This window comes from Balaenoptera physalus (genome assembly GCF_965194825.1).
Source record: "Balaenoptera physalus genome assembly, chromosome: 19".
In the NCBI taxonomy this organism is placed as follows: Eukaryota; Metazoa; Chordata; class Mammalia; order Artiodactyla; family Balaenopteridae; genus Balaenoptera; species Balaenoptera physalus.
Window position 1 is genome coordinate 40,798,862 of NC_138900.1, and position 13,740 is coordinate 40,812,601.

Sequence of the window (13,740 nt, forward strand, 5' to 3'; positions counted from 1 at the left end):
ACGGGAAGCCCCCTCGACACCCTCAACTGTCAGATACCCAGGGGCTCTCAGAGCCCCTCCCCAGCCTGGGTAAAGGGTAGTGATGGGGTTCTCTGAGTGATTAATGATCACTGTGTGCTCGCCCCCTGCTGAAGTAAGCACCAAAGCCATAAGTATGGCGCCCAAAGCCATATGCTCAGTGTCTGGAACGGCACTTGGCACAGAGCAGGTGCTCCATAGACCTCTGTGCCGTGAATGGGTAGTGTCTCAAGCTTGACCAGGCCCTAGATCAGAATAAGTGGCATTCTAGCCACCAACCACCCGATGCTTCAATACCCTACCCCTCCGCCACCTGGTAGCCTGCCATAGGCATTGGGCAAAGGTTTCAGAGTTGAACAGATCCAAGGTGGACCATTCACTAGCCATGCAGTTTTGAGCAAATTCCCTGTGACGTCTCTGTGCCTCGGTTTCCTTATCTGCAAAGAGGGAATTACAATAGCTCCTCGATGACAGGGCACAGCTCCAAGGAGTGGTGCTGGGGGCCATGGGGAAGGACAGGATCACTTCCGAGGCAGGTCAGGGCCCCCTCTGCCAGGCACCCCCCAGCCCGCCCAGCGGTTACCTTTCAGCCGCACAAGCTCATTGTGGCACTTCTTGCGCAGCTGCAGCTCCCGGCGGTACTTGCGCAGCAGCTCCTGGTTGTTGCTGTTGACCTCGTCGATGGCCTGGCCGATCTAGTGGGGGATGCGCAGCACCGTCAGGGGGCCAGCTCCACCCGCCTTGCTTGCTCGGCTGCTTGCCCCCTCCCCGTCCCCACAACAGTCTGCTCACTGCCTCCTGCCCTGGACTAAGTACCTGACATGCGCTGTCACACGTCACATCTTCCCAATAACCCCTCTGGGTAGGTACTGTGAACAGGCCCATCTTACAGAGGAAGAAACTGAGCACTAGAGAGGCTAAGCCAATCTCAAGGTTGTCCTGCTGATGAGTAAAGAGCCAGGACTCAGCCCTCACTCCACAGCACCAGCACTTGACTACATGATTCAGCTGGACCCAAATCCCAGCTCTACCCTGAGGACCTGGGGGACCAGAAGCAACTGGCTCAATGTATTCAAGCCTCAATTTTCTCATCTGTAAAATGGGGATAACAACATCTAACTCATGGATTTGTAGGAGCTGGTAGGTAAAGATCTCCAAGTTACATTTCATAAGGAAAAGAAACAAGATGCAAGCCACAAGTACACCTGCTCCCCTTTATTGGGTGAAAGGGAAGTGCGTGTCCATGTACATATATGTCAACAGTTTTCATCATGCTCAGAACACCCTTCGGGGGAAATGCTGGGAGACAGGCCTCCTTTGGGGAGCAGTCTGGGTGGCAGAGAGAGGCCTTTCCTTTTCATCTGAATGCCCTTCTGTGAGGTGTGTACTTTCAACATGTCCGTGTATTATTGACATAATTTTTTAAAGGAGAAGAACTATTTTCGATTCCCAAAATACATGTCTCTCTACCCTGCAGAGCTGTCATACAGATTCAAGGAACCGACGGCTATAAAAGGCTCAGCACGTAGGAGGCACTTAAGAGACACTGGCTATTCTCATACTGCACAAGTACAGCTTAAAAAAATTAAACCTAACAGATCTAAGGATACGTGTAGCATGTTTGAGATACAAAGATATGCATAGCACGTATGGGATATAAAGATATATGTGACGTGTTTGGTTTATACCCAAATACCTGCTCTTGACCAGACTGGTTTTCAAATGTTTTTTGAAACATTTGAAAAACATTTTTTGAAATGTTTTTTGAAACATTTTTCAAACTGTTTTTCAGGCGGAGGGCCCCCTGCCTCTTGGGAGGGGTGGCTTGTGAAGGGGTGTATGTGGAGGGTTTCTTGGGAAATAGTCCAAGGAGTCTTCTCAGCAAAGGGGCCTGGCCTGGGGTGTCATAAGCATCAAATACAGCCAGTCCTTGGCCTTAAGTTGGGGTCCCCCATAGGGGGTCTGTGGAGAGTCTCACTTTTTTTCCAGCTCCTTCGCTGGAATCCACACACAGCTGCCATCTGGGGGCTTTGTCTGAGTTTGGGAAGGGCGCGCTGGGTGGCTGCTGCGTCTGCCCAGGGGCTCCAAGGCTTCTCCCAGCCCCGCCCCCCCATGGGCTGCACTCACCTCGGCCTTGACGCTCTTGAGGGCCTCCTGCAGCAGCAGCGGGAAGCCGCGCACCTGACGCTTGAGCCCATTGTAGTCGTTGGTCAGGGTCCGCAGCGCTGGCTGCAGCGTCAGCAGGTTGGTCCGGACACCTATGGAGACACAAGGGGTGAGAGGCAGACGGGGTGAAGGGCGGTGGCGTGGGGCAGGCTAGAGCCCGGCTGGACGGCTCACCTGCCAGGTTCTCGTGCACAGCCTTCATCTCCACCTGGGCTCTGGCAAAGGCCTCCTCGATGGCCCGGTTCTTGTCCTCCTCCAGGGACTGCATCTCCTCCAGCATCTGCCCGTGTGCCCGCTCCAGCTCCGACTCGTACATGGCGATCTGAGGCCAGGGCCAGAAGCTTAGTGCCGTGCGCCACGCAGAGAAGCCCCGCCCCTCAAGCCTTGCACACGTGAACACACACACAGGTGGGGTAGGACGGCCGTCTCTCTCCCTGAAAGGGCTGGGAGCTCCGTGCAGCTACTTCCCGGCATCAGCCCAGCACCAACCTGGGTCCCGGCACATAACACAGGTCCCAAGCCACAGGCCCCAGGAGAGCAGGGGAAAGCATTTGTTATGATACTGACTAGGGCACCCTTCCAAGAGCGTGTGTGCCGGGCCCTGAGCGAATCCTGTGATTAGGTCAAGCCCCACTGGGAGGTGGGTTCTGCGATCAGATCATTTTACAGATGAGGAAACAGAAACCTGCCCTTGGTCACACGGCCAGCGGGGAGAGGAGGGACTGAAACCCAGGTCTGTCGAACCCCAAGTGCGCAGCCGCTGCACCGTGCCAGAGGCCGGCGGTCTCCGGCGCTGGGGCCCGGGGTGCACACGCTGCCCCGACAGACATGCACACCTGCGCCCGGAGCTGCGCGGTCAGCTGATGCGAGCTCTGCAGCTGTTGCTCCATCTCCTTCAGCACCTGCCGCTGCATGGCCACCTGCTCCTGCAGGTGCTGGTTCCGGGCCTGGGTCTCACTGAGGGCCTGCCTGGTCTTGGACGACTCCACCTCCACCGTCTTCATGACATACTGTAAGGGGAGAGAGGGGTGGGTGCATGGAGGTGCGTGGGGGCCTTGACCTTACCCTGGGACCCTGGGGGGACCCTCAGGAACATCCCACCAACGGCCTGCAGAATAAACTAGAGGAGCCCCGAGGTCTGGGCTTTCCAGAAAGCTGCAAGGGCCTCCTGGAATCTTCTCATCTTAATGAGCCCACTAGGAGCCTGGCTGTGGCCCAAGACTGGGCCCAGAGCAGACAAGAAGGGCAAAGACGAGGGCAGAATCTAGCGATGCATCACGTCCATGCCTGGCACACAGCGGGCACCTCAAGCATCAGTTGCTGGATGCCTACATGGCCTGGCCCTGGACAGCAAGAAGGGGAAGGGGCCAGGCTGAGAGCAGATCTGGAAGGATTCCTTCAACCCCCCGCACCTACTTATTCACCAAGACAAGCCCCTCCTACATCCAGCCCATCCTGGGCTCCAGGGACCAGAGTTGAGGCGTGGTCCAGGTGCGCACGGGGCACCACATGTGGTGCATGCGGTCAAGGCTCACCTTGACGGGCGGCGACTGGGCCCGCAGGCTGGCGATGGTCTCGTGGCTGTCACGCAGGCGCCGGCTGAGCCGCTCCTCCTCCTGCGCCTTCTCGGCCAGGCAGTCCTTGAGGCGCAGCTCCACCTCGGCCAGCCGGTCAGTCTTCTGCTGCACCTCCAGGTTCAGCTCTGACAGCAAGCCTTTGTTCTCCGCCACCTCCAGCTGTAGCTGGGACAGCTTGTCGCGGAGCTGGGCGCTCTCCTGCAGACAGACGGCCGCGGAGGCGCGGGGGCCGGGACAGGTGTGAGACCAGTGGGCAGGAGTCAGCGTGAGGAAGTGGGGTGACCGTTGGGAATCGAGCGCCCCGGGACCACCCTGGCCCTGGGCCCACCTGGCTGTGCTCGCAGCCTGTGCAGGGCGCCGCCGGCTTGGCCCGCAGCTCCTGCAGCTCGGCCTCGCAGCGCCGCATCTCCTGCCTCAGTCGCTCATTCTCCACCATCAGCAGGTCCCGGTGCTTCTCCAAGTCGGTGCCTCCCTGCAGAGAGCCAGAGCCCGGGGGGCGGGGGCATGTGGCGAGGGCAGATCAGGGGGAAGGACGGAGCGGGGAGGCAGAGACAGTGCAGGGGCAGGGGAGAGGGGAGAGGTGGGGAGACAGAGAGAAGGAGAAAAGAGAAAGAAAGGCCAGTGATGGATGGAGAGAAGAGAGGAGGGGCTCCAGAGACGATAAAGACAAAGGCAGAGGAGAGGAAGAGATGGAGGAGGGTGGTGAGACAGGAACTGCTCCCGGCTGCACCCCACCCCTTTCATTCCATTTTCCTGAGTGTGAAAGTAACAAGGAAAGTCATATTTATACACAGAGTTCACACTCCTACTTTACATCAGCAAATACGAATTAACCTCCCTCCTGTTACGGGTCACACCACCTCGTGGGCACAGTGAGTGGTGATAAGTACATGGGGAGCATCCCCCCCCAGCCCCGTCCCGTTAGGATGGCATGGTCGGGCTCACCAGCTCCGATCGAAGGCGGCTCACTTCCTGGGCCTGGCTTATGAGCTTCTGCTTCAGGTGTTCCACCTGCCAGCACAAAGCCGGGGCACACTGAGCCTGGATTCTCTCCTCCAGCCCACACCCAGGCCTCTCGCCCAAACCCAGAGCCCCAGTCCTCCCTGTGCTCAAGCATCAGGCCACACCTGGGACTCTAGGTGCAAGGCACCTGGCCTGGTCCTGACAGCTCTCAGCACCCTCTCCCGTCACAGGACCAGCCAGTCTGGGCTTACAGGAGAGTCCGGGGAGCGAGTGCAGCCGAGGCGACCCCTGTGCCAGCCTGGGCCCACGCCAGGGGCAGCTCGCCGGGGGACTCAGGAGGCTGACCCTCAGGACGCCTGCCTTGCACAGGCCCCTACCCAGGCCTGAACCTACTTCTGCATTTGTCATTTAACATTCTTTTTTCTTTAAAGGGCCTCCAAAGTGTATAAACTCCAGGCACTACAAAACCTGGATCGGTCCTTGACCAGCCCCTAGAATTTTCTACTTTGAGTGGTTCCTGGTGAGTCTGTCTGTGGAGATGGGCCTGCCAGTGACCAGGGCACATCTGGGACCTGCCTCCACCCCAGCTCCCAGTCTGCCTTGCCGGAGAGCTATGGCCAGTGGAGGCTGTTAGAAAGAGAAGGGGTGTGCACCCCATCAGGAGGCAAGGGTGACCTGGTTCAACCAGAGCCCAGGGAGGGGAAACCAGCCCCAAGAGACCAGGATCCCAGGATGGCTGGCTGCCCTCCCCGCAGGCCTAGACCCTGGTTCCACATCAGCCCACCTCCAGGAAACTCTCCCCCGGGGAAATAACCCAAAATGCAGACAAAGACTTTGGCACCAGTGTTCGTCAGAGCCTGTTTGAGCTTTTTCTTGCAGAACATTCTGTGCTGATCGCACGGAACCTTGGAAAAGGTACAATGGGAGTCAGACTCCCTCTCTGGGGGATAAGGAGGTGTGGTTTGCACAAGCATTGGGCTCTTGTTACTAAACATCAGGAGACAAAGCCCACCGCCTACAGGGGCCACCAGCCAAGTAAGACAGGTGAGGGGCAGTGCAGGACTAGATGCCCAAGATCCACCTGAAGGAGACAGAGGACTGCAACTGGGGTGGGGGGGGGGGGGGACACAGGCCCAGTGTCACCAAACTTCTGACCTTTCAAGAGAGGACAGACATTGGGATTTTCGGGGTGTGTAAAATCTCCCCGCTACCTATGGCTGAGATGTCATCAACAGTCTGTGCGCAGCACGAGCTCAGAGCCAACCGTCTTCTGGCGCTGGAGAAGGCGGCTGGACCACAAGTCAGCCTCTGCTTTTCTGAGCAAGTTGGGGGAGGAAGCGGGCCATGGGCGCGACCCCACCTCCAAGGAAAAGGCCTGTGACACCAGCGCTGCTCACTCGTAGTTAGGGAGGCGGATTCCAAGAACACAAGACCCAGAGAGGGGTTGGGAGACCCAAGGAGACCAAGGCCTCCTGGTGGACAAGCAGGTGACTTAAGGGCTGAACCCGAGAAGGTCACCTCTGTCACCTCCACCAGCACATTCCTTCCTAGCAATGTGCTGGGCATGGACCAGGCCAGGCAGCAAAGCCCATGCCATTTCTCTGCCCGCTCCAATACACCCTTCTGTTAAAAGCCTGGTACACAGAGCCTCAGTTCCTTCGCCCTGGAGGGGAGTGAGGGACAGTTTGAATAAGGCAGCCTTTCATTCCTTAGTCATGAAATTGGGAATAACCTGAATGCCCAACATTAGGGAATGGTTAGGTGGATTACAGTATATGCACTCATAGACTACCGTGTAGTCGTTACACTCATGTTTATCAGGAGTTTTAAATGATGTGGGGAAAAGCTCCTCAACATATTAAGTCAAAGAAAAATCCAAAAACAAAATCGCATATGCAATACAAAAAGGTAGAGGGCTCTGGACCACGGAATGATGTTTGACAAATTCTTTTCGATTTGCAGTAATTTTTAAGTCTCAATATATATTCCTCCTGCACTCCCCCTACCCTGAAATAGGTGGAATCTACCTCCTTTTGAAAGGTTGGGGTTCCCCTCCTGCCTCCCCTCCCTCAGAAATCACCCCAGGAAGATCCACTTGCACGGAGCTGGTGCCCCAGACAGGCTGCTTCCTCGGCACCAGGCTGGGTGGGCTCGGACCTCGCTTGTCCCCAACGCCACTGGCACTCAGACCCGATGCAGTGAAAGTGGGGTTTCCCAGTGTTTACCTGGGAGTCAGGATGCCTGCCTGACACCTGCCTGCAGCCCAGTTCCTGTTCTCTTCTTACATCACAATCGGAACGCTGGGTGCTCCTGGCCTCTGTCTGGAATCTCTGAGGGGTGCCCCAAAAGGAGGCGGCTGCCCCATGAGGCAGGCTGGGGGCGGGGTGGAGGGATGAGGAAGAGGCTGTAAAAGACCCCTTTTGTCAGAAATGTCAGGCACTCATCATCTCCTGGCTAGTCTCGGGCAGTGGAGGAGCACGGCCCACTGACACCGCAGGGTGTCCGGTCAGGCACAAACCACCCCGTGGTGCGCGGTGCCTGCGCCCCGGCCGGCCAGCTCCACTGGGGGCTGGGAACTAAGGAGGCGTGCTGCCCAGGAGTGGGACCCTTGCCCTCCACCCCCGGGGGGTCGGCTTCGGGAGGGTCTGCAGGGGAGACAGCAGACTTCTCCCAGCCTGGGAGGTAGAACAGGCGAGTCTCTCAGGGTCAGGGAAAACAGTGAGCGCAGGAGACGGAGACAAAACCAAGTACGGGAGGAGGGCTCGGAGCAGAGACGGGGAACTGAGAGTGAACCTGACCAGAGAGCAGGGCCTTCTGCGGAGGGGGCCCCTGCAGGCGCGCCCTTCACCCACCCAGTACAGCTCTGAGTCAGCGACGGTGCCTGCATCTGTACGCAAGGGGTCGGGGTTGGGGGGGACCTTCTCCATCAGCTCTTCGGGAGGTGCCCAGCACACCAGAGACACTCAGTGAACACAGAAGTGATGGCGAGGGGGCAGCACACTCACTCCTGAGTGCAAAGAGCCAGGCCAGAGGGGCAGGCAGGCTCCTGACCGGCTGCTGTGATGGCCCCCGGACAGCACAAGGTCGACCCCAGGGCTGAGAAGGGACCAGGCTGGGTTTGTGCCACAGCCCTCCCCGGGCTCGGGCTCCTAGTCATCCTGAGAAACTGAGCCACAAGCCTGGTGCAGGGAGCCTTGAGGGAGAGGGAGCTGGGGCCTGTCTGCTGACCTGATGCAAATCCACAGTTACATCTCCCAGCAGAAGCGGGCTCAGCGGAGGGTGCGGCTGCCCTGTGCCACTCTGTGTTTTCCCAGCTGTCTGCTCCTCTCGACACAGACAACCTGCCGATTAGCCCCCAACCTCCCACCAAGCCTGGCCCTCCATCATCGGCTGTCTTCTGAGGAACGGAGGGCTCTCCCAGTGGCAAGACCAAGGCATTGCTGAGCTGGGAAGATGAGAGGGCCTGGGATCCAGACGGTCCCAAGGAAACACAGCCCAGAGGCCTAAGGGGCAGCCCCGGGAAGCACCCCATCCTGTCCCCAACCCACTCCCCCTCCCGGGAGACCTGACTCCTGGTTACCTACCTACATGACCACTGACCAGGCCCGACTGGCTCCATCCATCCCACCTGCCTCCACTGCTGAGTTTTCACATTTGAGTCCTTCTGCCACCAAGGGGCTTTGGGAACATGGACTCTCAGGCCAGACTGCCAGGGTTTCTAATACAGACATCACCCTACCTTGCCAGACAACCTTGGACATGTCTCAACTCCACCGTGCCTCTCCATTTCCTTAGCAGTAGAATGAGGCTACCTCACTGAGGAGGTCTGGAGGATTAAGTGAGATTACATGAGTAACATATGTAAAGTGCTTAGGACAAGGCCCAGCATGTAATAAGTCTATTACTAGAATGAAAGTCCGTGAAGATAGGGATATTTGTTGTATCAGTGCTGGACCCCCAGTGCCTAGAACGATACCTGGCATATAGTAGGCGCTCAGTAAACACATGTAGAAAGAGTGCTGAATGCATGAGGGGCCAGGAGAAGCAGGGTCTGTGAGAGAGCGGTCAGGCAGGGCGTGGGGGAGCAGAGGTGGTGGAGGCTGGGGTGTGCTGAAGGATGCTCACTTCTGCCAAAGGCAGGAGCTGCTAATGGGCTCCAGGCAGCACATGCCATGTGGGAATGTCAGCCCAGAGGTGCCACAACTTCCAGTATTTTATGACAAAAAAAAGGAAGTTGAGATTTTTATATGAACTTAACTAAGATTTAAATGGTGGCAACTAATTTGATCATACAATCAGGACAGTTGGAACTAATAAATTCAGCAAAGTTGCGGGATATAGCATGTAAAAATCAGTTGCGTTTCTATGCACTAACGCTGAACAGTCCAAAAAGGAAATTAAGACAGTAATTCCGCTTAAAATAGCATCAGAAAGAATAAAACATGTAGGAATAAACTTAACCAAGGAGACAAAAGACTTGTACACTGAAAACTACAAAATGTTGCTGTAAGAAATTAAAGATGATACCAGTAAATGGAAACACAGCCTGCATTCATAGTCTGGAAACAGTATTGTTAAGATGTCAATACTGCCCAAAGCAATCTACAGATTCAATACAATCTCTATCTAAATCCCAATGACATTTTTTGCAGAAATATTAGCATCCATCCTAAAATTCATATGAAATCTCAAAAGCCAAACAGCCAAAACAATCTTGAAAAAGAAGAACAAAGTTGTAGGACTCGCACTTCCTGATATCAAAACTTACTACAAAGCTACAGTAATCAAAACAGTGTGGTACTGGCATAAAGACAGACATATGGACCAACGGAGTAGGGGAGAGAGCCCAGTTATAAACCCTCATGTATATGATCAATTGATTTTTGACAGTGGTGCCAAGATTTTCAATGAGGAAAGGACAGTCTTTTCAACAAATGGTGCTGGGAAAACTGGATATCCACATGCAAAAGAATGGATCAAAATGGATCAAAGACTGAAACATATAAGCTAAAACTATAAACCTCTTAGAAGAAAACATAAGGGAAAAGCTTCATGACATTAGATTTGGCAATGATTTCTTGATGTCAAAAGTACAGGCAATAGAAGGAAAAATAGGTAAGTTGGACTTCATCAAAAAAATTTTTGTGCATCAAAAGACTGTCAACGGAGTGTAAAGGCAACCCACAGAGTGGGAGAAACTATCTGTAAATCACATATCTGATAAGGGGCTAATATTCAGAATATATAAAGAACTCCTACAACTCAACAACAACATAAGAACCCAATTCAAAATGGGCAAAGGACTTGAACAGACATTTCTCCAAAGATTATATACACACGGCCAATTAGCACTCCCAGATGTGCAATATCACTAATCATTAGGGAAATGCTAATCAAAGCCATAATGAGATACCACTCCATACCCATTAGGATGGCTATTATTTAAAAAAACAAAAAAGGCAACTCAGAAAATAACAAGTATTGGTAAGGATATGGAGAAACTGGAACCTTTGTGCCCTACTAGTGAGAATATAAAATGGTGCACCCAGTGTAGAAAACAATGTGGTAGATTCCTCAAAAAATTTTAAATAGAACTTCCATATGATCCAGGAATTCCAGTTCTGGGCATATACCCAAAGTTATTGAAAGCAGGGTCTCAAAGAGATATCTGCACACCCATGTTCATAGCAGTATTATTCATAACAGCTAAAATGTGGGAGCAACCCAAGTGTCCATTTATGGATGAATGGATAAGCTAAGTGCGGTCTAGCCATACAATGGAATGTTAGTCTGCCTTAAAAAAGGAAATCCTGCCATTTGCAACAACATGAATGAACTTGGAGAGCATTATGCTAAGTGAAATAAGCCAGACACAGAAAGACAAATACTGTGATTCCACTTATGTGTAATACCTAGAATAGCTAAATTCATAGAGACAGTAGAATGGTGGTTGCTAGCAGCTGAGGTGATGAAGAGTTAGTGTTCAATGGGGACAGAGTTTCAGTTTTGCAGGATGAAAAGAGTTCTGGAGACGGATGGTGGTGACGGTTGTACAATTATGTGATACATTAATACCCTGAACTATACACTTAAAAATGCTTAAGATGGTAAATTTTATGTTATGTGAATTCTACCACAATTTTTAAAGTGGTTGAAAAAAAAAAAAAGAAAAAAGCAGGTCAAACAAACAAGGCACATTTGAGGGCTAGATCTAGTCTTCCAGCCTGTGGTTTCTGCTCACAATGTAAGGTTCTATGTTGAGGTGTGGGGGCAATAGGAGGAGGGGTGCAGTCTGGGTGTGTGTAACGATGGTAGGAGCCTTGGAAGCGTGAAGGCCACTGCTCCAGGGACATCCACAGAGGACAGGGGAGCTCAAGGCCACCAGCACGTGGCCTGGGGCTGCTGGGTGCCCCAGGACTGAGGACCTTTGACCCGAGTGCTCCCCACAAGGCACACAGTGAGCTCCCAGAAAATATAAACATCTCCATCTGCCACATCCAAGGGGAGGCCTGAAAAGACTCCTGAAGCTCTCACAAGCCCAGGTTCCAACAGGGACAATGGCAGCCCCAGTTGCTGAGTCAGCTTTGCCAGTGGGGCATCATAAGATCATCACTTTGAACCCCCCAATCCTGTTAGGTACATACTATTATTATCGCCATTTTACAGCAAGAAAAACTGAGGTTCCAAGAGATTAAGTCATGGTTAGGCAACTTGTTCAAGGTCACCTGACCACTAAGTGGTGACCCTAGGATTGGACCTAGGATTGGAACCCCTGCAGAGCAACGTATAGAAGACCAGAAAGATCAATCTGTGTCAAACCACAGTGAGGCTGACAGGAGACCAGAGCACACAGAAGTGACACCTCACAAGGCACAGCACTTTACAGTTTACCATCCATTTTCCTGTCCAGTCCCATAATTGAGCTGCCCAATAACCACGAAGCAACATCTATTTGACCCAGTGTAGAGACTGGTAAATGAAGGCTCAGAGAGGAAGTGACTTGCTACAGCTGCACAGCCAGGGCTAGAACCCTACTCACATGATTTCAAATCCAACACCATTCCTGGTAACGATGACTGGCGGTGGTGGCAGTGGCGACACCAATAATACTGGGTCATCTCACCAGGTACTGTTATTATGTCCATTTTACAGATGAGGAAACTGAGCTGCAGAGCAGTAATAACTAGTCCAAGGTCACACAGCTAATGAGTAGTGCCAAAGTCAGGATTTGAACCCAGCTCTAGGCCCAAGTGGTTGGCCACAGCTCTACAGAGTCAGACTCTCCAAAGAGTGGCTCAGAGACCTGGAGCTTCAGGTACATCTCCTGAGACATTTTTCAGAAAAGACCTGGCAGTCAGAAAGTTCAGGAATAAAATATGAGCAAAGACCAGGAACCATTCTGAATTCTCCAAATCATCCAGAGGCGTGGGGGTTGGGGGGCAGGGAGGGGTCAGGCATATCTGGAGAGCTGGCACTCAAGGACACCAAAAAGGCTGAGATGCTTGACCTGCAACTTCCCCTCTAAAAAGTAAGTCAATTTTGCTAATTAAAAGAAAAAATGTTTCTTAAAAATTTGTTTAAAGTCACAAAAGACCATATATTGTTATTTAATTTATATGCAACGTTCAGAAAAGATAAATCTATACAAACGAAAAAAAAAAAAGCAGAGCAGTGGTTGCCAAGGGTTGGGGGGGAGGGGCATATGGGGAGTGACAATAGGTCTTTGTAGGGTGATAAAAATGTTCTAAAATTAGATAGTGGTGATGGCCGCATCACCAATATACTTAAGGCCGTAAATTCTACACTTTAAAGGGGTGAGTTTTATGTATGTGAATTATATCTCAGTCAAGTTCTTTAAAAAACAAAACTTGTTTCAAAAGTGAAGTGCCCGGACAAACTAAACCAAGGAAAGTCAGGGAAGGAAGACCTCTTGCCACAGGTCAGACATGTGTCCTGCAGGGAGGGCCCTAGACCAGCCCCACAGCCCCATGGGGCAGCACCTCATGCCACGTTCCAGCTACACAAGCCTTGGTTCGCCCTGATACTCATCCTGCTCCCCCTGCCACGGTCCCTTTGCACTGACTGTTCCCTCAGCTCAGAATGAATGCACTTCCCCTGCTCTGTGCCAGACCTCAGCTCCAGAGCCGCTTTCTCAGGGAGGCTGCCCCCGACCTCCCCTACAGGTCCTGATCTCCCCGACAAAGGCGCGTGGTAGAAACCCTCATTCCCTGTGTGTGTACCCGCCTGCAGAGCCCTTGTTACTCTTCCAACTTTCATAAGTGCATGTAACAAACGTCTGTCCTCCCCTAGACTGCAGCCTCCGCAGGCCAGGGCGTGCCTGTCCACCTGGGCATCCCCACTGCTCAGCTGGGTGCCCATACATACCAGGCACTCAGCAGACATCTGAGGCAGAAAGACAGGCGGGCACCGCAGGAGGCAACAGTGATACAAAGCTGGTGTGTCACACCTGCCATGAGGAGCTCCCATTAGTGGGGCAGACAGGCCCAGAGGCAGCAAACAGTGGGGTCACTGTACAGAGGGAGACACAGGGCACTAGGGATGCCCCAAGGAGGCCCACCCAACTCAGCCAAGGACAGGTGGTCAGGACAGAGTTCTTGAGGACACACCTGTAAGCTGGAGAAATGCTGCATTTTAAAAGTGCATGAAAATAATCTGCTGCCCCTGGAACTGAGAACAAGGCACGGTATTCAGTGATGTTCCCTCGAGTAGAAGGTCCACATGCTGGGCAATCACAGAGAAAGAAACTGACCCAACCGAAGGCAGGGTTTTCCAGAGAGAGCTCAGGCCCAGGAGCTCAGGCACGGGCTCCAACGTGGGGATGGTTTGGAGGCAGGGCTGGGGACCTTGGGGAAGTGGGGAGGGTCAGACACAGGCACGAGAGACAGACACGGACAATTAAGAGTGGGGAGCTGAGCCCCAGGAAAGGGGCCTCGGGGCCTAGGTGGTGTTGGGAAGGAGGGTGAATTAGCCAGGCATGCGGAGGAGAGCTAGGGGT

General features: G+C 53.2%; 1 protein-coding gene and 1 long non-coding RNA gene across 14 annotated transcripts in view; one reads left to right on the plus strand and one right to left on the minus strand.

Moving 5' to 3' along the window:
• Window positions 1-13,740, minus strand: part of KIFC3 (kinesin family member C3) — a 35,896-nt gene that overhangs the window by 7,993 nt on the left and 14,163 nt on the right. For 9 of the 13 annotated variants that reach the window (XM_082438185.1, XM_082438182.1, XM_082438177.1 and 6 more), the window contains 7 exons: window positions 4,707-4,772; window positions 4,090-4,233; window positions 3,720-3,959; window positions 3,021-3,194; window positions 2,359-2,506; window positions 2,146-2,276; window positions 602-713 (listed from right to left, as the gene is read on the minus strand). In XM_082438185.1, the coding sequence (XP_082294311.1) occupies window positions 602-713; window positions 2,146-2,276; window positions 2,359-2,506; window positions 3,021-3,194; window positions 3,720-3,959; window positions 4,090-4,233; window positions 4,707-4,772 (1,015 nt within the window). The remainder of the gene's footprint in view (window positions 1-601; window positions 714-2,145; window positions 2,277-2,358; window positions 2,507-3,020; window positions 3,195-3,719; window positions 3,960-4,089; window positions 4,234-4,706; window positions 4,773-13,740) is intronic. The other 4 variants (XM_082438184.1, XM_082438187.1, XM_082438181.1 and 1 more) reach the window with 1 other exon arrangement.
• Window positions 723-1,622, plus strand: LOC309648913. The gene is made up of 2 exons (XR_014256856.1): window positions 723-1,398; window positions 1,496-1,622. It is a non-coding gene; the product is annotated as an uncharacterized lncRNA (long non-coding RNA).